The 26,887-nt window shown below is 40.7% G+C and overlaps 1 protein-coding gene across 1 annotated transcript in view; it reads right to left on the bottom strand.

The window, feature by feature from the left end:
• The window catches only part of LOC126162656 (uncharacterized), a 91,779-nt gene that overhangs the window by 32,937 nt on the left and 31,955 nt on the right, over positions 1-26,887 (bottom strand). Inside the window, exons 3-4 of the mRNA XM_049919298.1 lie at positions 18,149-18,347; positions 4,043-4,357 (exon numbers count right to left, since the gene is read on the bottom strand). Coding sequence (XP_049775255.1) covers positions 4,043-4,357; positions 18,149-18,347 — 514 coding nt within the window. The remainder of the gene's footprint in view (positions 1-4,042; positions 4,358-18,148; positions 18,348-26,887) is intronic.

The raw sequence follows: 26,887 nt of genomic DNA, 5'->3' as shown, positions 1-26,887 counted from the left end.
CTTTCAAAAAGCAAAATGCTGAAGAAAATAATAATAATAAAAATTAATTCTAAAATTTGTCTTCTTAGATGGCAATGGAAGTGGAATAAATACTATTATCACGGAGAAACAGTTGAGACTGCATTTATAGGAATAGTATAACCTTAGGAAATATGAGAGAGAGAGAGAGAGAGAGAGAGAGAGAGAGAGAGAGAGAGAGAGTAATAATTTCAAGATACAGTTTACAGAAGTCTATGTCATATCTATACATCTAAGAATATAATTATTATATCAAAATTAATCAAAAAGAAAAAAAGGCATATCAGAAAATAATTCCACAGTGACACAATTTAGTAAAAAAGTTTGTCCACAACCATTGAAATTGCTATTAGAAATCAAAAGTGTCTCCCCCTGCCTCTGCCCGCCCCCCCCCCCCCCTCCCCCAAAAAAGGGTGCAGCACATTGGAATGTAAGATTGATTGATGCAAATTCTAAAAGAAAGAAGCTACTTTACAGTGCATGGCTTAACATCCCTGCGAGTGGTCAATATTGATAGAGATAAGGAGGCACTACAGCTAGCGGTTGACGAGAGCAGCCAGATGGGTGAGTATTGTCACATGAGCCCAGCCACTTAAAGACTAATGGAGCTAAATGAGCAGCCATAAGTTAGAGAAAATCATGCCTAGATACTATATGGATACTGACCCTGTTTTGGACATTGACATTCTGGTCGTCATTATTAATGATTATTACATTGTTTATGGGTTACATATTTGTATTAGTGGTGGACACAAAAGCAAAAAGATCTTACCCTATTATGTTTTCAGTGACATGTTAACAGTCGATGCCCATGTTAATGACCTCAAATTTCTGGAATTTGGCAACAGCTGCCACTTCAACAGCACCAGTTCAAGGAAAAACAGCAATAATTTGCAGCTCAAGAGGAGCAGCACCAGCAACAGCATGTTGCTCTCTTGCAGCTCATGTCTCAACAGCAACAGCATCAGTTGCTGGCTGCGGCTGCACCACCATTGCCTTTCAAAGCTTTTGACGAGTCTTCGGAGAGCTTGGAAGACTACCCCCACCATTTTGAACAGTACAGTTTTGCTTTTGGCATTTCTGGTAGGTATCAAAGTGTTTTGCTCTTTTCTAGTAGCTGTTTGTATGAAGTGGTGCACAAATTTCCAAACCCCTTGGACACTAGTGAATTATCTTTCACTGACCTCTGCACTCTGTCAACTAAGTAATACAGTCAGCAGATGCATCTTGTTGAGAGTAGACTACAGTTCAGTCTGTACCATACACAACAATAACAATCAGCAAAGGCTTATGACTTTTAAAGTCTTGCATTCAAGTACAATTTCCCATGTCAGAGCCATAAAGTTTGGTTTGCAGAATCTTACTTTCAGGTAGTGATAAGGCACCTAGCCCGACAGGGAGGTCACAGCAAAGCTTTGGCATAGTCTGATCCTAGATTATGTTAAGTGCTTAAAATTACTAAATCTCTTGAGGTTTCTGCAGCTCAGCATGTCTTCACACAAGAAATTTAATTATCACGAGTAATTTATTGGAACTGTGAACAGCAGTCATCTGGTGATTCTGACTCATTATATTTTTCCGCCTCTAAATCTCATTGGGGTTTACAGGCATCCAAATCACCAGTGTCCACTGGGGGATGCACGTCTTTCATTCTGCTATCCCGTCAGCTTCGAGTGTGCTTTTTTTGTAATGTTAATCAAGTTGGTCAAAAATGCCCTCCCTCCAAGGAATTGTGACAGTAGTCACACAAGTCTAAGAATCTGCAGCACGGCCCTGATTGCAGTAGCCAGCATTCCAGAAGCAGCTGCCTGCACCATACAGGCAGCAGCAAGCAGAGCTACCTCACAGCTGTATCAACAAGCAGCCCATCACAACAGGTCCAGCACCAAGTCTCATCTTGCTGCTGCAGGGCCATTCCTATCCTCATTCTTATCCTCATAGAACTGTTGCTGGTGACTACCTACAAAAAATATCAAACAAGTATTAACCTTCCTATGTGTACGGCCCTGTACAGCTAATAATATTTTCAGCTTAGACATCTTTACCAGCTTTGGGTTCAAAGTAAAGGACCAAGTCAATTTAGTGCCTGGAAAAGTACATTTTTGATTGTGACATACTGTGCAATTTCTACAAGGAGATTTGTGAACCTATGTTTGGGTGTGCATGTAATTTTACTGCCCACATCTCTTCTGGAACCATACCCTAAAGGCTCTATTCGTCTTCTGTAATAAATCCTTATTTTATCATTCCACAGGAGTGTTTCTTTCCATTTCTTTTTGTTGCTTGGTTTCAAGACATTCAGAGTAAAATCCTTATGATGGTCTCCACTTATTACTTCTTGGCTAGAGTTTCTTGGACTACATTTTCTTACCAGTTGCCATACTGTAACTTCACTCATCTCCCTTAAAAACAGTTGCAATCAAATTAAATACTTATGTTAAAATACCGGTATTTACTGCGACGTATTTCATAACATCTCATTTGTGAAGTAGCAAGGAGTGCTTTTGACTTTTTTCCTCAGCGGAAACCTATAAGATTAATCTCATATTCTACAGTAAAATTTTGATTCTTGATGGCCGCTACTTTCCGCAACATTCTTGACAGAACAGTAATTTGAGAAAAAGATATTTCCCACATCTTCCCTTGAGCCTTTCTTTAAGAGTGGTTTTACCTTTTATATTTTAAATAAATCTAGGAAACAGTCTTGATTGTTATTTTACCCTCTGATTTAATTACTTAGGATGTTAACCCATCTCAACTCACAGATCATTATCATCATCATAGTGATAATACTATATTTTTGCCCACAGACAAAACGTTTCTGAACTTTGTGAATCACAAAAACTTTTAACAAGCCCAAGGGATATACCTTTTATGGTAACCTAGGGGTGTATGTCAGCATTAATTTCTTGTTCTATCCTACTTTATTTTCATCTGTTTAACATTATTTTCATGAAGACCAAAATGATGATTTTTCTGTCACTGTGATATTTGTGGAAATAGTTTTTATTATAAATACCATTATGTTTGTAGTAATCCAACAAGGTGGTTTTTTTAATATAAGTGAAATACAAAATGATAATCACGTCTATAATGCTGCATACTTAACTTTCCCTCTGGTATTGTCAATTGGCTCTCATGTTGCTTTAACCAAGGAACATACAAAATATTTAAAGGTTTTAAACTGTAACTGTGGCTGTTGCATGTTTTACAATACACAAATGATCCTTCAGCTCATGAGAAGTCATATGTGAACTCTGAGTAGCACAGAATCAAAGGCATCTTTCATGGGTTTCTGAGGGACTTTGGTCACATCTCCAAAATTAAGCATATTTCACTCATACAGATGTGGGGGTACACTGGGGATACCATTCCAGACACACTCTTGCCCATCACCATGCCAACCAATTTCACTGTATGTAGACAGAATTCCTAAAAGCACAAGCATTAGCTTAATTTTATAGGTATATCTCCTTTGGCTTAAAGCAATTTCACACTCCTGAAATTACAGCCTTGGACATTACAATGGCGTTTTCTACCTCGCACTGCGACTAACCAACTCCCGTACTACCAGTGGCTCTGCATGTGACACTAACAGGGCATTGCAGCACCTTTGCTTTACATGTAAGTGTGCAGTAGCCCTTAACAGCAAGGAGTCTTGAGTTCAAATTCCTTAGCAAGCTGCAGATATCAATCACATGTGTAAGTGAGCATAATGTCTATTTGTACTTTCTTTGTATCAACCCCAAATAGCTGTACTCAGAGCTGGTACAAATGAAGTGTCATCTCCAGGATGTATCAGAACATTTTTAGCACTGCAGGTGTTTCAATATTTTGCTTTATAGTCCTGTATAATATGGCAACAACAACAACAACAACAACAACAACAACAACAACAACAACAACAACAACAACTACTACTACTACTACTACTACACCATAATACAAAAGTTCTCACATTGACAATAACAGAAAATCAAATCAGTAAGTCAATAATATTTGAAACTGTTAAGTTTTAATATACCGTAATAGTATCATTTGATGTTGTTGGCAGCTCTGAAGGAACGGTGTTCATAAGTGCCAGTGTAAGGTCACCCATTAATTGTGGCATGTCTTGCTCTAATGGTGTGCTTGTAGTATCTGGCGGTGTCCACTGACCCACTTTCTCATTGCCTTGAACATTCCACTGCTGCTCTCCAGTGGCTGTGAGTGGTGGCAGTGAAGGTGGAGGTGGTGGTGGAGTTGAAGCATCAGCCACAGGTAATTGCACATGAAGATTTTGTTGTGAATGATATGACTGATACTGTTGATTCAGTTGATGCAGATGGTTCTGATAAAGCTGTAAAAATATTGCAGCAGCAAAATAATCCAGTCAGATATATTTTGGGTTTATATTAGTCACAAACACATGTGAATGCAATCCAAAGAAAAAAGTTTCTCTAAAACTGTTTAAATACTTTAAGAAATATGTTTCAAATTTATTTACTTTTCTTGAGGCTTCATTTATATATGTTCTGGTCATAATAATATCAGATTATTACATACCTTGTTGGTTTCTCTCTCTCTGAATGATTGCCCACTACATTACACAACTGAACTGAACAAATGAATCATAACCTATAGCAAAGCCACAGAGTTTAGGTGGAAACTTAGGGAAAGGCCATTGGGTAAAGATTTACAATGCAGACAGTGTTGATGAAAAATATTCTCTTTTCTGACACATACCTTAAGCAAGGGAACAATTTAACAGTAACAGTGACAAGAGAATGGGAAGGGATGGTGGGTGGGGGTGGGGGAGGTGCTCAAAGGGTAGTACATGCCCCTGAGGCGTGTTTCCTGCAGATGGAAATGAACAAATAGAACACAAGAAATGCAACATATTCCTACCAAGCCTGATGCACACATGTACATACCATGATCCCAAGGTAATGGTACATGCACTGTACACAGCTACATCAAGCAATAGTGACAAAGTAAGTTCCTGATACTTTAAAATGGAGACTGACCAGTTCAGGGAGCCAATTTTAACAGAAAATGGTACTCCAGGATTGCCAGGGATTAGTGTTGGGTTCACAACCTAACACGTAAAAATCAAGTTTTATGAAATCTAACAAAGAAATATAGAGTCTGACCTGTTTATGATGAACTGGATGTTACAGCTATTGAAGAGGTGAGATTTTTAGGTGAAGGGGAAATGGAGAAGAAGATTATATGATTGATATTGGTTCTATTGTAAATAAGAAAAAAATCTTCTGATGGACTTCTAGGCAAAGTCACACAGACTATGCAGATTGAGAATCAGAGTGAAATTCTGCAACTATAGTCTCATAAGTGTTCCTGTCCTTCCAGCTGAAGAGATCAGAGAAGAGGAGGACATTATTTCACGGTGAATTAGATGAAGTACACAGTGTGTGTCCAGGAGCAGCCTGCAGAATAACTTTTTAAGACGTGAATGCTAAAATTGGAAAAGATGGTGAGTATGAGTTCTGCATTGGAAAATACAACCTACATGATAACTCGAATGACAATGATATCAGTCTTTTACACTTTGCTTCTGTGGCAAATATGATAGTGGATAGTACAATTTTTAACCACAAAGATATACACATTATGGCACGGAAATCTCCAGATGGAAATACCTTCAACCAAACTGACCATCTCCTAATATATGCAAGATATCTGTCTAACCTAATGTGTGTTACAAGCTATAGGGGTGCTAATGCACACTCTGAACACTAACTTGTAATTGCAACAATCAGAAGACAAAACTCCACTGCAAGGAAGTTATGTGGATCTCAAGCAAGAAATTTCCATATCGAAACTGCACCCAAGATTTTCTGACCTACTCCAGGGAAAACTGGCACTTTCCCAACAGTGAGAGAATTGAGGAAATATGGAAGCATCTAAATCATGGTTTACAAATTTTGTAACAAATGTCCAGTAAGAGTAGATCATGCCACATGAAATTGCTGGTCTGGTAAAGAGTGTGCACATTTAACAGCAATTACAAATGAGGCCTACAGGTGAATACAAGAGGCTGGGAGAAACGACTTAAGTAATCATGTGAAGTGCATTAAACGTGTAAGTTATGTTAAATCAAAGTAAGATAACAAGAAAATCAGCACCTTATCTGTCAAGTCTGGAAAAGTTGAAAGTGACATAATGAGGGCCAAATATCTGTTTACTTCCTTTTTGGTGAAACACAATGTGCCCGTAAGTGTGGCTGGTCATCTTGTGTTTGATCTAAGAATATGGTTCTCACATCAGAAGTTGCAAAGAAATATAGCTATGACCACATGAAAATGACATGCATAGTAAATAAAATGCCAAAAAACGCATAATCTAAAGTTATTAAGCGCCTTCAGAACAGACCATCTTCTTTAGCAATGGCTGGAAGCAATGATGTGAATGGCAAGTTGTATCCTACTGTAGTTACATCCAATAATATTCTGCTGGAAAAAGTGGTGAGCACATTGTTATCCATGCCAGCTTTAGATGGAGACTCAACAGGTCAAAACACGGGTAACCTGAAGTTATCACAGCTGAATCATCTTAACATACCAATTGGTGGCTTTCTGCTCTGACAATGCTCCTGTTATGATAGACTACAAAAAATGGGGTTTCAGTAGTTCCGGAGAAAGTTCAACCAGGTATTGGAATCATAGGTTGCATTTGCCATCTGATAAATCTAGCATCTGAAAAAGGTGCTGGAAGATTACCACTTAAAGTGGATGAGGTCCTTAGAGAGAAGTGTCAGAAGAAAAGAATGCCTCAAGAAATTTCACAACTTGCACAATAAAGAGGCAAAGAAAAATGTTAAGCATGTATCTACTAGGTGGTTATCTTAAGGCAGATGTTTGGATAGACCACTGGACCAGTGGGATGGGCCTATTGCTTTCTCCAAGGAGGAAGTAATATGTACCCAAAACACTTCCACACCCACATATCATACACAACACAAAATTTTCTCCCTTTCTTGATTTTAGGAGGACAGAAAATCAACAGAATATGATTCTTTAAATGTCTGGAAGTGCTGTTTCTTGTTAGATTTATTCATGAATCCTACAATAGGAATATAGGATATGAAAATGTCCAAGAACAAAGTCTTGATATGTACTGAAACATTTAAAGGAATGTGGATCACTGAACATCACATAAAACTATAACAGAAAAACTCAAGGCAGTCAAACACTTCACTGAAACATGTGAAAGCACACAAAGTCTTAAACTGATTGTACAGATGTGGGGTGATTATCGAATGTTAATGTTCAGTAAAACCGTAAAATGCTGCAACTTGCATAAATTTTACGGATAAACTGTATAAGTTGGCAGGTTTGTATGTGATATTCCATGTTATGTTCCTACAAACACTTACGCCAAGGTATTTGTATAAGATGATCAATTCCAACTGTGACTCATAGATGTTATTGGATACTACATTTTTTTTTGTCTTGTGACTTGCACAATCTTACAATTCTGAGCTTTTAAAGCAAGTTTCCCATCTTTGCATCACTCTGAAATCTTATCAAAATGTGACTGAAGATTTCTGCATCTTCTTTCAGACAGTACTTCATTATAAGTTACTATACTTCAGAGGTTACTATTTATGTTGTGCGCAGTGTCATTAATTACAACATGAAAGCAAGGGTCCAAACACATTTCCTGTGGTGCACCCAATGTTACTTGTACATCTATTGATGACTCTCCTTTCCAGGTAAATTTCTAAACCACATCTGAAGAAATGTAGAAGTTTATGGAACAGCAAGAAAAGAAGACACTTGCAAATTTCAATGTTTTAATACACACACTCATGTGCCTAAATAAGTACCAGCTTTTAGTAATATGGTGGTTCAAGAATCATGTTAGTGATTTTATTTCTGAAACTAATGTCTGTGTTGTTGGCTTAGGTGCTACAGTATCTGCTTGACTACAACTAATGCAGCTTTTATTATTGTAATTATTATTAACAGCTGTAATGTTTGTTGCCCTATGAGGGAGTTGTTGGCCAGTTGTTGCTGTGTCTGTGTGTTCATTGAAGCTGTTATCGAGAACTCAGTTTCAGTTATTTCACAAGTTTGTGCTTAATTGGTGTATTTTATTTTTGTGTGGAATAAAGGTTTTGATTTTTTGATGAAACGCTGCTGGGTTTTACAATTTTTGCAGTAATTGAATATTTACTCATTGGTATAGCTTGTTTATGAATTAGGAAGAGGATTGGTCTTCCTTGCACAAGGTAGTTTAAGCCTATGTTTTAGCCATCTTTTGTCACTCCTCATCCTCCCCTCGGCTTTCTGTAGAAGATTATTCCTGTCTTTCATGTTTAGTGCCAAATTCCTCCAATTCTGAAATCCAAACAAAAGTTTAAAAAAGCATGTACAAAAAGAACTGGAAAAATCATAACAGCTGAAAGAGATGAATGAGGTCAGAAGCTTTACATCAAAAGTTACATAACAGCCAAAAGGAGTTCCAGCTTACTAGAAATTTATGCAGTAATACAGATGGTTCCATCTTTAATGGTGATGAAGCAATATGTGAACCATGGATTCAACACTTTGGCCAACTGCTGAATGAGGGTTTAGCTGAGAACCAAGGAATCTTACCCTCTGTACACAAGGAACTCAAAAACAGAGGAACCAGCACCAAATGCTGAGGAAATGGAGGCAGCCACTATGAAGCTGAAGAATAATATGGACCCAAGGATGGATTTAATACCAACAGAACTGGTACAAAAGGCAGGAAAGGAATTTTTCAAACATTTTCACAAGCTGTAATTAATATTTGGATAGATTAAAGTATCCCTGATGGAAGGAACATAGGTATTCTCAACAGACAAGAAAGACGGTGTCATGATGTGCTCTAGCTATAGAGGGATTTGCCTATTATATGTTGCATATAAAATATTATCCAACATACCCTGTAGTACACTTGCACTCTACATTGAAAATGCTGTTGGTGACTTATCAATATGGATTTTGTCAAGGAATATCTGCTGATGATCAGATCTTCATGATATAGTAGATACTAGAAAATTATAAGGAATTTGGTATTGATACACATCACCTCCTTATAGACTTCATGTCAGACTACGAAAGTATGGACAGAAGGAAGCTGTACACAGGAATGGAAGAGTTTGATATTCCTAATAAATTGATCACTTTAAGGTTGTAAGAGATGCTGGCATTAATACAAGGCAGATTATCCTGTAAAAATCAGTTCAGGTGCTGGCATATGCAGATGATATTGATAGAATTGTAGGAATTATAGGAAGACCAAGAGCAAAGAAAGAAGCCTTTACAAGTTTTGAAAGATCTGCTAGAAAGATAAACCCACAGATAAATCAAGCAAAATCTAAGTACAAGGCATGTTCAGAAAGTAAGTGTACTAGATGTTTATCTATTTTTTAGAAAAAAAGTATTTGAAGGAAAAAATAGGATACTGTTGATACATTTGTTGACTACTTTTCTACATAATCACCACCCCATTCAGCGCATATGGTGAGCCTTGGCACAAGCTTCTTGATGCCCTCCTCTTAGAACTCTCATGCAACCTCCTTTCACCACTGCTCGTCAGTTGAAAATTTAATTCCACTCATTTATCTTCAGGGAGGTGAAAAGAAGATGATCTGAAGGCACCAAGTCAGGAGAACATGGCGGATGGCTCAAAACATCCCAACCAAATGAGTTCAAGAGTGGCTTGGTAGCTAAGGCTGTGTGACAACAAGCTTTGCTGTGCAACAATCACACTGCTTTTATCAGCAATTCTCTCCTTTTGTTTTGAATACTCCTTTTAAGTTTTTTTAGAGTCTCACAATATAACTGTATACTGATGGTCTCCATTTGATGCAGAAATAGACCAACATTATGCCTTGTCAGTTTTAAAACAATGAAGCCACGATTTTTTTGCTTGAAATTGTTGTTTTGAATGTTTTGGCATATGGGGAACAACTGTCTTTTTGTCCCAGGCATATAATAAGCCACTCATCACAACACAGCCCAGAAAATTCTCACATTCCAATTCAAAGCTCATATTGGTCGCTGTACACTTACTTTCTGAATACGCCTCATATATGCCTTTAACTAAGAAAGATTATCCTAGTGAACCTAAATGAAAAGAAACTGGTTCACATAAATTTGGTGCTATATGTAGTTTCACTTACCTCGAATCAGAGGTAAACTTTAAGAACAATGTTAGCCCTAAAATCCAAAAGTGAATATTGTTTGCCAACAAGTGTTACCATAGCCTCAGAAACTAAAAAGATGTTCAATGCAGCACCTGATTAAACCAAGAAAGTTGACAGACCAAAGCTAAGATGGGAGGAATGTGGCAGAGAGGACATAATGAAAACTGGAATGCATAATTGGAGGAATTTGGCGTTGAACATGAAAGACAGGAATAATCTTCTACAGAAACCCACGGCACACAAAAAGCTTTCATGTCAATGATGATGATGATGATGATGATGATGATGAGGAGGAGGAGGAGGAGGAGGAGGAGTGACAAAAGATTGCTAAAACATAGGCTTCAACTACCTTGTACAAGGAAGACCAACCATCTTCCTAATTCAAAAACAAGCTATACTAAAGAGTAAATACTCAACTACTGCAAAAATTGTGAAACACAGCAGTGTTTCATCAAAAAAGCAAAACCTTTATTCCACACAAAAATAAAATGCACTAAAAGTGCAAGAACCGACTTAGATAATTACTGAACACCAATTAGCACAACTTTGCAGGAGAACTGAAATTGAGTTCTCAATAACAGCTGTGACAAACACATGGACCCCACAACAACTGGATAACAATTCCCCCATAGGACAGCAAACATTACAGCTGTTAATAATAATAATTCCAATAATAAAGGCTGCATTAGATGTAGTCAAGCAGATACTGTAGGACCTATACCAACAGACAGACATTAGTTTCAGAAATAAAATCAGTAACAAGATTCTTGAGCCACCATATTACTAAAAGCTGGTACTTATTTAGGCATGTGAGTGTGTGTATCAAAGCAATGAAATTTGCAAGTTTCACTAGTATAAAAACTGATATAATCAAAGTATTCTGTTCAAACATTCTGGAGAAGGCCTTGACTTTGACCATAAAATTCTAAGACATTAATGGCACCTTTCTTCAATGAATGGAATTCATAACAGTTATCAGATGGATCACACTGACTGACTGAACCATAGGAATAAAACTAAATCTTGAGTGAAGAATGTCTCCTCAAATATCTTGATTTATTCTTCTCTTAAAATACTCTTCTCAAATCATTTCATTGCTGTACAGTAGACATGTCAAGATTTAAAATTAGAAACAGTTTTTGAAGAGTAATAGAATAGTTTATATTATTTTAATACTGCTACACAAATGCATACTGCAGTTTTCAGTATACAAAAATAAAATGTTTAATTCCCTTGTTGAAATTGTGATACTGACCTCAATGAATTCTTGCACCAGAAGAGTGGATTAATCTTTTCAGTGACCAAGTTCCACGTTTAATATATTACTGCATTTTATTTTATTGTAATTTTAATCTTCATATATACTCTTGACATATGGGAGTAGAATTTTAAGTGGTATGTCAGGAGTTGAAAATGCCTCCTGTGACAAGTGCTGTAGTTGTGGTAAAAATGGAAATAGTTTACTGTACGCTGATTTTTGCACAGGAATAACGCCATCTCCTCATACTTGTAAATGGAGGGAACACATAGTATTTTATCTTTTAACAGGGGTCAACAGGATATCCATTGTCTGGCAACACACATGCTCCTAATTATTCTCTTTGGTAACACAAGGAGTCTGATAACATTTGTTGAATTTCCCCAGGAGATTATGCCACAATGAATAATTGACTCATAGTAGACTACCATTGTGGTGTCTATGTTTGTGGCAACTGCCAAAATACACATTGCAAATGCTGATCTACTAAATTTATTTGCTATATGGTCAATGTGTACCTTCCAATTTAGATTTTTATCAATATTAAGGCCTAAGAATGTAACATGATTTGCTTCTGAGATATCCTAATCATTGCAAGTTATCTTTATTTCATTCTCTTCTAATGATTTAGCTTCAAATTGCATCATTCTGGTTTTAGTTACATTTAGTTTTAGCCCATTTTGATGGAACCAAGATTAAATTTTTTGTGGAGTATTTTTTACACTTTCAGGAACTTTTTCAGTTACCTCATTTTCAATTAGAACTGATGCATCACCAGCAGATAAAACTGAATGAAGATCAATAGCGTGTGGTAGGTCGTTTATGTTGAAAAGGAACAGAGACCCCCAATATTGAACTTTATGAGACTCCTTGGAAAATCATTTTCCAGTTTTTCAGTAATTTCTTTAATTTGAAGTTACAATTACTCCATTTTCCTTTCTGTTAGGAAAGAGTTGAACCACTGTAAAGCAATGTCTCTAATTCTATATAGGTGTAGTTTGTGGAGACATAGGGAGTGCTTCACTGAATCAATCAGATCACAGAATATTCCTGTGATCTTTTCACCCTTATCTAATGTGGAGCATATTTTTTGAGTAAACTCACTGACAGCAATTAAAGTGATTTTTTCCCTGTTGGAATTCAAACTGTTTTTTTTTAATATATGTCATTTGAAGTAATAATTTTTTGAATTTGTTTTTCTGCAACCTTTTCAAAAACTGTACAGAAGACCAACAGAAGAGAGAAGGGGCAGTAATTCCCCATATCTTCTGTCAATCCCTTTTCAAATAACAGTTTCATCTCGGCATATTTCAGTACATCTGGAAAACATCTCTACTCAAAAGATTGATTTATAATAACTGCCAGAGGTTGTGAAATGATATTATACATATTCTTGATTACAGAAGTGGGTATTTCATCCCATACACATGGGGATTTCTTTCTTAAAGACAATATTTCATTTTACACATCCCTTTTGGTGATTTTTTTTTCAAACTCTTTACAGGATGTATTCTGGTTATTTCCCAAGCTTATAAAATTTGCTTTGTCTTGATAGACTCTTATATCTATACCACACCTTTTCAGAAAAACTGTTGACACAATTTGAGATCTCAATAGGGCTTATTGTTAAATAATGTTAATTTTGAAATTTAATTAAATTTATGAATTTTTATTGACTATGAAGTGGCATTCAGAAACAGATGTTTAGTTGTGATATAAGGATACAGACTATGGATCCAAACTAAGCCATCTAAGACAATGTATAAAGTAGCTGATATGGTAAACTATCTGGTTCATAGCAAACTTTTTGAATCTTAATCTCCTGAAAATTCATAGCAAGCAATAATATATCATCTGCATCAGAAGTAGGAATTAATAACAAGACACAAAATGAAACAATGTGTATCAAAATGTTTAGTGTTCTGCTCCATAGCCAGCTACGAGGGGGGTTATCAAAAATTAAACAGGAAATATATTGCATAATGAATCTTTCACTGTGCAATTAAACTGTTTCCTGATCTATGACTTGAACCTGCATCTAGCCTTTCATGGGAATGCTCTTACCTGCTGCACTACCCAAGCACATACTGTGCAGCAGACCAGTACTCAAACACTGAACCTTGCCTCTCACAGGTAATGGAAGCAATTTTCCACTTTTTACACTTTTAAGTAACTCACATCACGAAGACTGGAAGACCAAGGTTTTGGATTATTTTGCATACATCCACTCCCCATTGTCTAAAGAAACTACAGTATTCTGATGTGATAACTTAGATATTTTCATTGCTCCAGAGCCTGTCACTCTCTCGGCATGTGTTTGAATGTTTGCAGTAAATAGTAAACATGCGCTTCAGGTGTACTGTGGTTTACACAGCCACAATACAAGCCACAAAAATGATTTCCATGCATGTTTGAGAATGAGGATCTCCATTTTCTTGCACAGGTTACTAACAGAATTAAGTAGTAATAACTGGGAAGACATGGACAATGAGATTGCAATTTGAATGTCATTTCCAACAGTAACAATAGGTGCCTCAATCAGCACTGTTATCCAACAGAGTGTTACTGTGAGAAACAAATCAAATAGGAATAGAACAACATTGCACACCTAGAAAAAGGCCCTATGACAACTACACTGTTTGGTCACAATGATGAGAAGTATAGCACCTGTGTCAATCTAATTTAGATAGGAAAAGAAAAAAGTAAAATTTTGCAAAATTAGAATGCTCACTCAGTCCCACTATTCACTGTACATTTATGGAATACAAAATGAGAGCTTTATCAAGGGCACACAGCAGATGAGTAATTATTTCCTAGCAATATTCTAACACCACCACGAATTCAGATTTCCTGTAAGTCAGGGAAAATTACATTAAAAGCCAAAAAAAGGATAGCCAACATCTACAATCAACGTATCTTTTGTTGAAAGGAGAGCTTTGTGTAATACAGAAAATTACCTCTAAACAAAACCTGTAGAGGCACCACAGGAAGTAATGTACTGTTCTTCATGGGGTTATTAGAAAAAGATACTAAATTCCCTGATAACAGCAGCAATGAGAGATATGTGATTCTTGAGTTTCTCCCGGCGTATTTGATAATCAAAATATCCACGGGTATGCTGCCGGTCTATAGTGTCCAACGGGCACAATATTTCGGCGATCAAACATGTCGCCATCATCAGGTGAACTGACTGACTGAGCTCCTGTGAACGTGCCGGCACGGAGATCCGTACGCTATGGCTGCTCAGAGGGAACTGGGTTCGGTCGCGGCGGCGGCCGATTTAAATACCCTCCGCCCGCGGCGCGCTCCCTCGACTGATGTATCCGAGCAAGTCGGCGGTCGCTGAACATTGTTTGTCGGAAAATCACGCCATGGAGTATGACCGCACGAGGATTCTGGTACAGACGTCGAGATACTGGGACAGCGTTGTTAGAGAGGCCATCGAAATTCGCACCAATGACGACCTCATAAACCGGGACTGTGGCTATAATCTTAGCAAGGCTTGGGAACCAGCGATCGGGTTAATCAAGAGTAAATCGAGCAGATGTATAGTTGTGACGACCACGGCGGACAGAGCCATCACACCGACGTCATCTCAGACGCCGTCGCAATCTGTTCCACCGCGCGACCGTGGCGCTGGGCGCGGACGGCGGAGGGAGCGCGCCGCGGGCGGAGGGTATTTAAATCGGCCACCGCCGCGACCAAACCCAGTTCCCTCTGAGCAGCCATAGCGTACGGATCTCCGTGCCGGCACGTTCACAGGAGCTCAGTCCGTCAGTTCACCTGATGATGGCGACATGTTTGCTTGCCGAAATATTGTGCCCGTTGGACACTATAGACCGGCAGCATACCCGTGGATATTTTGATTAATGAGAGATATGATAATATATTGATATCATTGGCCACTAATTTCAATGATTTCTTCTTAAGATTAGCTGCAAAAATAGGGGGAGAGAATTGGAGCATTTGAAGTAATGAATGGATTTGCTTGTACAATAATTCCTTAGTCCATCAGCTGATATCAGTAACAAGAGATCACAAAAATAATTAGGTTGCTGGAACAAGTAATACAATGCATTGTGATGGTATTTCTACATCTACATATACACCCCGTAAGCCATGATATGATGTCCAGCAGAGGGTACCCTGCACCACAGCTAGCTGTTTCCTTTCTTGTTCCACTCGCAGATAGAGTGAGAAAAAAAATACTATCTATATGCTTCTACATTAACCCCAATTTCTCGATCTTATCTTTGTGGTTCCTACGCTAAATGTATGTTGCTGGTAGTACGATTGTTCTGCAGTCAGCTTCAAATGCCGGTTTTCTAAACTTTCTCAGTAGCGTTCTCTGAAATGAATGTCTTCTTCCCTCCAGGGATTCTTACTTGAGCTCTCTAAGCATATCTATAACTCTTTCATGTTGATTAAATTTACTGGTAACAAATCTTGCAGCTCGCTTCTGAATCTTCTTTCAATCTGACCTGGTGTGGATCCCAAACACTTTAACATTACTCAAGAATATGTCACACTAGCATCCTATATGCAGTCTCCTTTAGAGATGACCTACACTTTCCTAAAATTCTCTCAATAAACCAAAATTGACCATTTGCCTTCTACACTTTCCTAAAATTCTCCCAATAAACCAAAATTGACCATTTGCCTTCCCTACCACAATTCTGACATACTCATTACATTTCATATTACTTTGAAATGTTAGGCCCAGGTATTTAAATGGCATGACTGTGTCAAGAAGGACACTACCACATCCATATCTACATACTGTGAGGAGAAAGGCAGAGGGTACATTCCATTGTACTGGTTATTAGAGTTTCTTCCTGTTCCATACATGTGTGGAGCATGGGAAGGTTGAATGCCTTTGTGCATGCAATAATTATTCTAATCTTATTCTCACAATTCCCATGTGAGCAACATGTAGAGGGTTGTAATATATCCCTAGAGTAATAATTTAAAGCCAATTCCTGAAAATTCATTAACAGATTTTTTCGGGATAGTTTAAGGCTGACTTCAAGAGTATGCCATTTCACATCCTTCAGCATCTCTGTGACACTCTCCTATGGATTAAACAAACCTGTGACCATTCATTCTGTCATTCTCTGTACATATTCAATATCCCCTGTTAGACCTCTCTGGTAAGGATCCCACACACTTAAGCAGTATTCTAGAATGGGTCACACAAATGAACTTTAGGAAGACCATAAAACTTGGTGGTACTGCACCTTGTATTTTTAAACTTCTTATGACTTTCTTTACTCATGGAAGACTTCAAGGATAAGGCACTGAACTCAGCCAGTTTTAAACCAATGGTCTCCTGGAGGTACACATGTGATGGATGAATTACATCGATTTCTTGAGCATTTGAATTCCATCCATGCTAGCATCAAATTTATTATGGAAATAGAAAAAGATGGCTGCCTACCCTTTTCAGATGTTGTCATTCACCACAAAGTTGATGACACATTGGGACATGCCGTGTATCAGAAATCAACACACACAAATCTATATCTTCATGCCAGTAGCTGCCATCACCCTTCACAGACCGTAGGTGTCCTCAAGACCTTAGTGCATACGACACACTGTATATCCGATAAAGGCAATTTGCAAGAAGAGCTCACATACCTCAAAAGCATTTTTAAATCAAATGGATGTTCTCCACAACAGATTCGTAGAGCATTCAATGCAAAACCTAGAATGCAGGTAAGTGATGGGGAAGAAGATAGTAATTCCTTCAGATCTAGTGCATTTTTGCCCTTATTGGGTGCTCTTTCCTTGAAGATATGCCGTATTCTTGAGAAACACTGTGCTAAAGTGATCTTCCGGACCCCCATGAAGATTGTAGCTTTACTCAGTGCTATGAATGACGATTTAAAACTTCATAAAGTGGGTAACTGCAGATTTCCTTCTTAGAAAGTGACCTAATTCTCTCAATTAACAACTTCAAATACTTACTACATTGAAGTGGTTTTAATTAATTACATACATCTAATTCTGATCAGCCTTATTTTCACCAAACACAATCATCATCATGATTCCAATCACATTTCATGGAAATATGTTTGTGCATTGCATACACAGTAAATACAAACACTTTCATTCATGAAACTTCCTGGAAGATTAAAATGGGTGCTAGACAGAGACTTGAACTTGGGACCTTTGCCTTTCCCGGCAAGTGCTCTACCGTCTGCGCTACCCAAGCACAACTCACAACCTGTCCTCACAGCTTTACTTCTGCCAGTACCTAGTCTACTACCTTCCGAACTTCACAGAAGGTCTCCTGCAAGATTAGACTAATTCTTTCTGCACTCTTTATGTGAATGTGCTGTACTGCTGAAAAGAAAGACAAATACCATCCAGGTCACATTTTTAAGAAAAAATAAACATCACTTCACGCTACTGAAAAAATTTCAACTGAATTAACCAAACTGTTTTGGTTACAAGCTTTCTGTAATTTCCAGATTCTTAAGAGGGTTAACTCAAAACTAGCAATTTACTGAATATATCGTTCAATAAGTTATACCACCCAAATTTATTTTCATTGTGACAGTATTAATATTATTAGTGATTTCAATGTATGCCGAAGCCCCGTTAGAACTCCTCAAATGTACTCCTCTCAACTGCAGTTTTAACAATCTGCTTACTTTGTGTTAGATTAATACATATAATATTAGTTATACCTGCTCTTCGGTGGAAGCAAGATAGTTGTAGATCAGTGGATAGGATATCTGGTCATTTTGTCGAAAATTTGGTGGCGATTCGACAAATTTATGACTTCCTCCTGTTGATACGTAGCACTGAGATTGTGGTGGCTGGTTTGCAATTGGAAAATGAAGAGATGGCTGTGACAAAGGTTTTCTGTCACTATCTGGACTGACCCTGAAATAAAATGCAAAATTAATTTACTTTGGTAAACAATCAACATTACCTCACTAATCAATTTCTTGTGTCAGAGCCACTGAATTACACAAGTAACAAGGATTGTGGATTGTGTTATTTCCAAATTATATTTATTGTACACAGTATGTTCATTTTGATATGACTACCTACTTGGAAGAAGAGTGTAATTAGGGAATGTGTTTATGGTTTTACTTGCCACACATGAACTTTAGTGCCATTTCAGTGTTAGTGTGTGAAAGCAACTGAAAAATTCTGTTCATCATGTTAGAACTTCAAGCTTAACACATATATTTCGGAACGACACAACAACACATATAAGTCACAGAGTAAGTTGACAAGTAAGACATGCGAACACGCTAGCATTCGAATGAGCACTGAGTCCCAGTCTAGCGGCCGCCACTGGGCTGGCCGCTTAGGTGCCGCAGCTGCTGCATGGCTGGCAGACAGCGCCGCACTTAGAGGATGCGCGTAATTGCGCGGCGGCACTTTGAGTGATCAGCGAGTCACAAGACTTTTCCCCCCTTTGAAATTGTTGCACTGGTCTTGATGGAGGTGTCCTGGAGATGGCTAACGTTCATAGGCGTTGTTTGATTCGCCGTAAAGTCTCGAGGAGAAGGCTTCCCGTACGGACGGAAGTGTCCCCGATGATAACGGGTCGAGATGACAGGAGACGTAGGGGTCGAATCTGCTGGGGCCCCATGCACCAATCTGCCCGTTGCGGCAAGTCCAGTTGATATGACAGGAGACATGGGCGATGTGTCGGCGTCCGTTGGAGGAGGAGGCGAGTAGATTTGCTCTGACAGAGGATGGTCCTCCGGTTCCTGCATGGGCACGTCTCCTGGTGGCGTCCGTTCTGGTGCTGGCATCGCAATGACGGTGAGAGGGCTGCGTTGTGAGTATTGAGAGATGCCAAGATCCCGAGTGTCAGGTAGAGCCAAAGGTGGTGTGGCGGCATTCGTAACAGGCATTGCTGGCACCCGAGGCCGAAGCTGGTCCGAATGACGCACTGCAACACCCGTGTCCGTCTGGATTTCATACAGGCATCTGCCACGGTGTCTTAAGATGCGGCCCGGGCTCCATTTTGGCCGCCTGCCATATCCCCGTACCCAGACGAGGTCGTCGGTGGTGAACCGGCCAAGTGAAGGCACCTGCGGCCGTGAGGTGGGAGGCCGCAGAACATGAAGTAGCGTGCGGGGCTGTCGGCCATGTAAGAGCTCAGCCGGGCTGTGGTCGCCCATGGGGGTGAAACGGTAAGACGCCAGAAACTGGAGAAGCGCATCATCAGCAGCAGAAGAAGTCAGAAGTTTCCGCATCTGAGCCTTAAATGTGCGGACCAGTCGTTCAGCCTCACCGTTGGATTGTGGATGGAACGGCGGGGCAGTGACATGCGTAACGCCATGACGAGCACAAAAATCCGCAAATTCGGAAGAGGCAAATTGCGGACCATTATCAGTAACAAGAGTAGAGGGGAGGCCTTCCAAAGAAAAAATGCGGGCGAGAGCACTGGTGGTTGCCGCGGTGGTAGGTGACGTGCAACGGACAATGAAAGGAAAGTTAGAGTAGGCGTCAATTACGAGGAGCCAATAAGTACCTAAAAAGGGTCCCACAAAGTCAGCATGAATGTGCTCCCAGGGCTTCTCAGGCGAAGGCCACAGTGACAAAGATGACTTCGGGGCAGCGGCCTGCGACGCACAAGGGCCGCAGGCAGCGACCATGTGTGCTATTTCAGAGTCGATGCCAGGCCAGTACACATGACGGCGTGCCAGAGATTTTGTGCGAGACACACCCCAGTGCCCTTGGTGAAGGAGGCGCAAGACCAAAGCACGCAAAGATGCAGGTACCACAACACGCGGCGAAGCATTGTCAGTGGAGAGGAGGATAACACCATCCCTAGCCGTGAGGCGGTACCGCAAAGTGTAGTAGTTCCGCAACGGATCAGAAGTCTTAGCGGACGGGCGATCTGGCCAACCCTTCTGAATACAGCGTAAAACCCGGGAGAGGGTAGGGTCAGAACCCGTAGCAGCTGCCAGCTCATCCCCAGTGATGGGGAACCCGTCCACAACCCGCTGCTCGGCAACATCCAGGTGGAAACGCAAAAGTTCGTCCCTGTCGAATGCCTGATCAGGACCCCTGGGAAGGCGAGACAGAGCATCAGCATTCGCATCGTGAGCCGTTGGCCGGAAATGAATCTCATAATTGAAACGGGACAAGTAAAGAGCCCAACGCTGGAGGCGGTGTGCAGCCTTGTCGGGAAGTGACATTGATGGATGAAACAAGGAAACAAGTGGTTTGTGATCCGTAACAAGATGAAATTATGAGCCATAGAGAAAAAAACAAAACTTATGAAGAGCATAAATGATGGCCAAAGCTTCTTTCTCAATTTGAGAATACTTTTGTTGGGCATCCGTGAGCGTTTTCTAGGCATAAGCAATGGGTTGTTCCGAACAGTCAGAAAAACGGTGCGCAAGGACTGCACCGACCCCGTATTGAGAGGTGTCTGTGGCAAAAACAAGATGTTGGCCAGGTCGATAAGTAGCCAGGCCTGTTTCAGCATAGTATTCAACTTCTGGAAAGCTGCTTTACATGACGCAGACCAGTGAAAAGGCACGTTTTTATGCAACAGGCGATGCAACGGCTGAGCCACCGAAGCCGCAGACGGTAAAAACTTGTGATAGTATGCTATTTTCCCCAAGAAGGGCCGCAGTTCCTTAACAGATGTAGGGCGAGGAAGGGCATCGATCGCAGCGACAGTTTGTTGAAGTGGACGAATACCATCCCGAGAGAGTTGAAACCCCAAGTACGTGATAGATGCCTGAAAAAATTGTGATTTCTGAAGATGACACTTAAGACCGGCAGTCTGTAAGACATGAAAAAGTGTGCGGAGATTTTGAAGATGTTCTTCAGTGGTAGAGCCAGTGACAACAATGTCGTCCATGTAATTGATACACACAGGGACAGAGAGCAATAATTGTTCCAAGAATCGCTGAAAGAGAGCAGGGGCACCAGCAACCCCGAATGGAAAGCGTTGGTATTGATAGACGCCGAAAGGCGTGTTAAGGACCAGAAACTGCCAGGAAGCAGCATCGAGAGGAAGTTGATGATAAGCTTCTCACAGGTCAATTTTAGAAAAATACTGGTCTCCAGCAAGTTTAGTGAACAGTTCTTCAGGACGGGGCATAGGGCTTTGAAATCGCCACAGAGACGAATATCACCATTTGGCTTAGCAACTACGACAGGAGAGGACCACTCACTGGAAGTGACAGGAAGTAAGACCCCTGAAGCAGTGAGACGATCCAACTCCCGTTTTACCTGATCATGAAGGGCCACAGGAATGGGCCGAGCCCAAAAAAACTTAGGCCGAGCAGTGGGTTTGAGCGCGATATGAGCTTCAAAGTCATTTGCACGGCCTAACCCAGGAGAAAAAAGGGACAAAAATGTCGTCGACAAGGAATCCAATTGAGCATAAGGAATAGCATCAGAGACAATATTGACAGAGTCATCTATGGAGAACTCAAAAACGCGAAAGGCATCAAAACCAAAAAGATTTTCTGCGTTGCTCTGGTCGACCACAAATATGGGAACAATGCGAACGACGGATTTGTAAGATGCCTCAGCATTAAACTGTCCCAAGAGAGAAATCTTCTGTTTATTGTACGTCCGTAATTGCCGAGTGACAGGGGACAGGATTGGAGAACCCAGCTGAAGATACGTCTGAGAATTAATTATAGTGGCAGCAGAACTGATATCCACTTGCATGCGAACATCTCGACCAAGGATTTGGACAGTGAGGAATAACTTCCCTGAAAGGGAAGTAGTGCAATTGACAGGCAACACAGAATCAGAATCAGCGTCATGTTCATGAACATCATGTATGCGGTCAGATTTGCAAACGGAAGACACATGACCTTTCTTTTTGCAGTTGTGACACACAGCCCAACGTTGGGGACAATTCTCACGTGAATGTTTCGTAAAACACCGCGGACATGAAGGAAGCTGCCGGGGGTTTTGCTGCAGTTTCTTAGCAGGTTGTTTACGGCTAGGTCGAGGCTGCGCGTGGGAGCGCACTGCGGCCACGTCGGCCGGCGGGGACGCGCCGCACGCGTCGTCAACAGCGCACAGAGGTTGTATTTCCCCGACATCACCCCACGCTTCTATTTGCGCCCCAGCGGCGCGAGAAATTTCGAAAGACTGCGCAATGGAGAGAACTTCATCTAGAGTCACATTCGCCAACTGAAGGGCACGTTGCCGAACTTCTTTGTCAGGCTCCGACCGCATAATAGCATCCCGTACCATGGAATCGGCATAGGATTCTTTGTGAACGTCAGTAACAAATTGACACTTTCGACTGAGGCCGTGAAGTTCAGCAGCCCAAGCACGATAGGATTGATTTGGTTGTTTTTGACAACGATAAAAGGCAACACGAGAGGCTACCACATGCGTTTGCTTTTGAAAATAGACAGACAGAAGTGAGCACATTTCAGCAAAGGACAAAGACGCAGGATCCTTCAAAGGAGCCAACTGCGACAACAACCGATACATTTGAGGTGAAATTCAGGAAAGGAACAGAGACTTACACGGTTGTTCATCCGTGACATGAAATACCATGAAGTGCTGTCGAAGACGTTTTTCATAATCAGACCAGTCTTCCGCCGTCTCGTCGTGAGGAGGAAAAGGAGGTATAGCCAACGACGAGAAACGCCCCGCATTTGACGCCGCGATGAAATCGCGAATCGCCGCTGTTAGAAGCGTTTGCTGTTCAAGGAGATTTTGCAATAGTTGCTCGACAGTAGCCATGGAACGCTGTGAGTCAACGGTGAGAAGGAAAAATCCCATCCTTGTTGCCAATTGTTAGAACTTCAAGTTTAACACATATATTTCGGAACGACACAACAACACATATAAGTCACAGAGTAAGTTGACAAGTAAGACATGCGAACACGTTAGCATTCGAATGAGCACTGAGTCCCAGTCTAGCAGCCGCTGCTCGGCTGGCCGCTTAGGTGCCGCAGCTGCTGCATGGCTGGCAGACAGCGCCGCACGTAGAGGACGCGCGTAATTGCGCGGCGGCACTTTGAATGATCGGCGAGTCACAACACATCACATTACAAGTAGCAATGTTTGTTAAAAAATTGTATGAAGCGTAATAATGTTCTATAAATAGGACTCAGTAATTATCGCAGCACAAAAAATTTTTTCCTTAAAAAATTCCTCTGTAATCAAATAACCATTAAGCTACTAATAGCAAATAAACAGCAGCCACACAGTGAACCTGAGGAGGCAACAGTTTTATTTTATCTTATTTTATTTTATTTTTTTCAGTGTAGTGGCATCCTTACTAACTTGTGTGATCCAACTTACGCGACACTAGCAAACCTGACAATGCTTTGCAATTGCTAAATATGTATGTAACCTACTTCTCCCCCCTATCTCTGTCCATGCCCTCCTTCCCCTTCTCTTTGTCATAACTTCAATGACAGTATTTCTCTTGCAATTAATAGTACAGATGGCTATATCACAGATCTCTCCATTTGCAATGAAACAATAGTGAAATGTTAGCAATACAAAAAATTTTAAGTTGGCTAACTTTGTATATTTTCATTCAGTAATTTGCTTTGGAACAATGTTGTTGGAGAAGAAGCCAAGCAGTGCAGTTGCCGTAATCTAGTGATTATGATACTAGATTGTTGCATGGAGGGCCCGAGTTCAAAACTCACCTGAACTGAAAAATTTTAGTTTCTATATTCAGTTCGAGTACATCCTAGAAGTATCCACAAATGTCAAGAAGCATTGTACTGGAATGTTCTGTAGCTGTATATATACCATACTGCCGGAGGCAGTTCGCTCTGTGCTCTTGTATGTACAAGTGCTGAGTAAACCTTCGTTGAGTGAAGTTAGTGTTTGTCATTCATCTACTTAAACCTTCCTCTACATGACATTATTCTGGTGGAGACGCTGGGTATCGGAACTTGTGATACCATACATTATCAACAACACAGTGGCTCCAATCAGGCCATGACAGAGCCGCCGTTTAGTTGGCAAGAAACCTGAGTTCGAACCATATTCAACAGATTGTAATCTATCAGAGACAGAAGAAGAAGAAGAAGAAGAAGAAGAGGACATCACGATAACAGCAATTGTTGCCACCACAAGACATCCTTCCGCATTCTCTGGTGATGATGGCCAAGATCCAAATAAGTGGCTAAAGGTATATGAGCATATAGCCAAATTTAACAAATGGGATGACACCGTGTGTTTGGCTAACGTATTTTTCTACTTGGAGGGCATTGCCAAGCAATGGTATGAGAACAGTGAGGAGAAGTTCACAAGCTGTGAAGTATTCCAGGTGGAACTGCACAAGTATTTCGGCGACACACAATGACAGAAGTGCAAGGCTGAAGATTAATTTAAGTGCAGGGCACAGCATCCAGGAGAAATGACAGCATCCTACATTCAAGACGTCTTGGAGCTGTGTAAAAAAGTGGATCCTCCAATGAAGGAGGAAGGTAAGGTTGCTCATCTCATGAAGGGTGTTGCTGAGGACATGTATCGGGCCCTACTCCTGAAGGAGGTTTCAACAGCACACGACTTCATAAAATGGTGCCAGTATATTGAGACAATGCATCAAAAAAGAATTACATGCGAGAAGTTTGAACGGCTTCCAAATGTCATATCAATGTCTGTGATGGAGGAAGAAACTGATTTCACAAGTGTTCTTCATCAGATAGTGAGACAGGAAGTTCAGAAGGCCCTTTGATTGCATGGCGAGCAGGAAACTGAGATGCTTCAAGAGGTCATAAGGGAGGAAGTGGAACAGACATTGAACCTGTGGTGTCACCGCCAGACACCACACTTGCTAGGTGGTAGCCTTTAAATCGGCCGCGGTCTGCTAGTATACATCGGACCCGCGTGTCGCCACTGTCAGTGATTGCAGACCGAGCGCCACCACACGGCAGGTCTAGAGAGACATCCTAGCACTCGCCCCAGTTGTACAGCCGACTTTGCTAGAGATGGAACTGACAAATTACGCTCTCATTTGCCGAGACGATAGTTAGCATAGCCTTCAGCTACGTCATTTGCTACGACCTAGCAAGGCGCCATTCACATTTGATATTTATCTTGTGATGCCTGTACCGTCAGAGAGATGTTCACCAATTATGGATTAAAGTTAAGTATTACATCAACTACGTACTTTATTTGCTACTATAAATTCCCTTAACTGTTCCAGACCTCACGCCAGTCTGCGTGAGCTTAACGCGTGCCTTTCGGCATCCTCGCATAGTGACTTGGCTGTCTTGCCAAGTCACAACAGAACCCATCTCTTGTCCTTCATTTCCCTTCAAAATGGTAAAAATGTCGAGACCCGGGCGAAGTTACATTCCTACAATGCCACATGAGGAACCTGTTTGAGCACCAAAGAAGACTGACGTCTGGAGAACCCAGGATAACCAACCAGTATGTTTCCACTGCAGATGACCAGGACATGTGGTGTGCCATTGTTGAGAAAGATGGCAGATATTTGATGACACCCGCACCAGAAGACAGCAGACCGATCTTAGCAGACGCCAACTCTGGTATGACGAAGATGAACAAGAAGATGTGGGTGCAGGATGATGTAGGTCACCATCGCTGCAAGCTAGCTGCTGGAGAGGATGCTCCCCAACATGCCGATCAAGGTCTCCATCACCGTTTAGAAGCTCCAGCCGAACACCTAGCTGCCACAACATGGAAAACTAAAGGGTGTGACCTCGCTTGGAGGTGAGACCACTGACGAGAAAAATCCTCCGCCGTCAATCACTACAAAAATGACAGGAAACTAAATCGATATCCTCATGGATGGCCAATCAGCACAAGCTGTTGTGGCCTTTGGAACATCATATTCAGTCATTTCGGAGAAGTACTGTCGCCAGATGCAGGAAACCGTATTCGTCAACAACAAAACATCTCTGCTGAAGGTGGTTAATGGGAAATATGTAAAACCTAAAGGAAGATGTGTCATTCATATCAGTATAAGTGGCCATACACAGCCCTTAGAATTAGTCGTCTTACAAGAGTGTAGCCATGACGTCATTCTCAGATGGGACTTTTTGAAAGCTTCTCAAGAAATTATATAGTGTGATCACTAAGATTATGCTACACGAGATGAGATACTGTGGACAGAAGATGCGCATCTGCATGTGTGGAGACTACGTGTGCTGGATGAAGTGATCATTCCTGCAGTCAGCACTAGAAAGGTAGCTGTCATGTGTCCTGCCATGCATCAACCCATGGATCTTGTAGTGGAATGTAAGAGAAGCATACCACTGAAGAATAATTTGGTCATCCCAGCCTCTGTCATCTCATTTAAGAACAGATTCGGTGAATTGTGAATAGTTAACTGTTGCTGAGAACCGCAGATCCTTCCAAGATGCATGTGCATAGCAAATGCTGAGCCGTTAATTGCAGAACAGTTGAGTATCACAGAAACCTCCCATGCCGAGTCTGTGGGTGAAATCAGTGCTAACACTATGAGACAATATCTT

The sequence above is a fragment of the Schistocerca cancellata genome, chromosome 1 (genome assembly GCF_023864275.1).
Source record: "Schistocerca cancellata isolate TAMUIC-IGC-003103 chromosome 1, iqSchCanc2.1, whole genome shotgun sequence".
NCBI classification, from domain to species: domain Eukaryota; kingdom Metazoa; phylum Arthropoda; class Insecta; order Orthoptera; family Acrididae; genus Schistocerca; species Schistocerca cancellata.
This window is presented reverse-complemented; position numbering and strand designations above follow the sequence as displayed.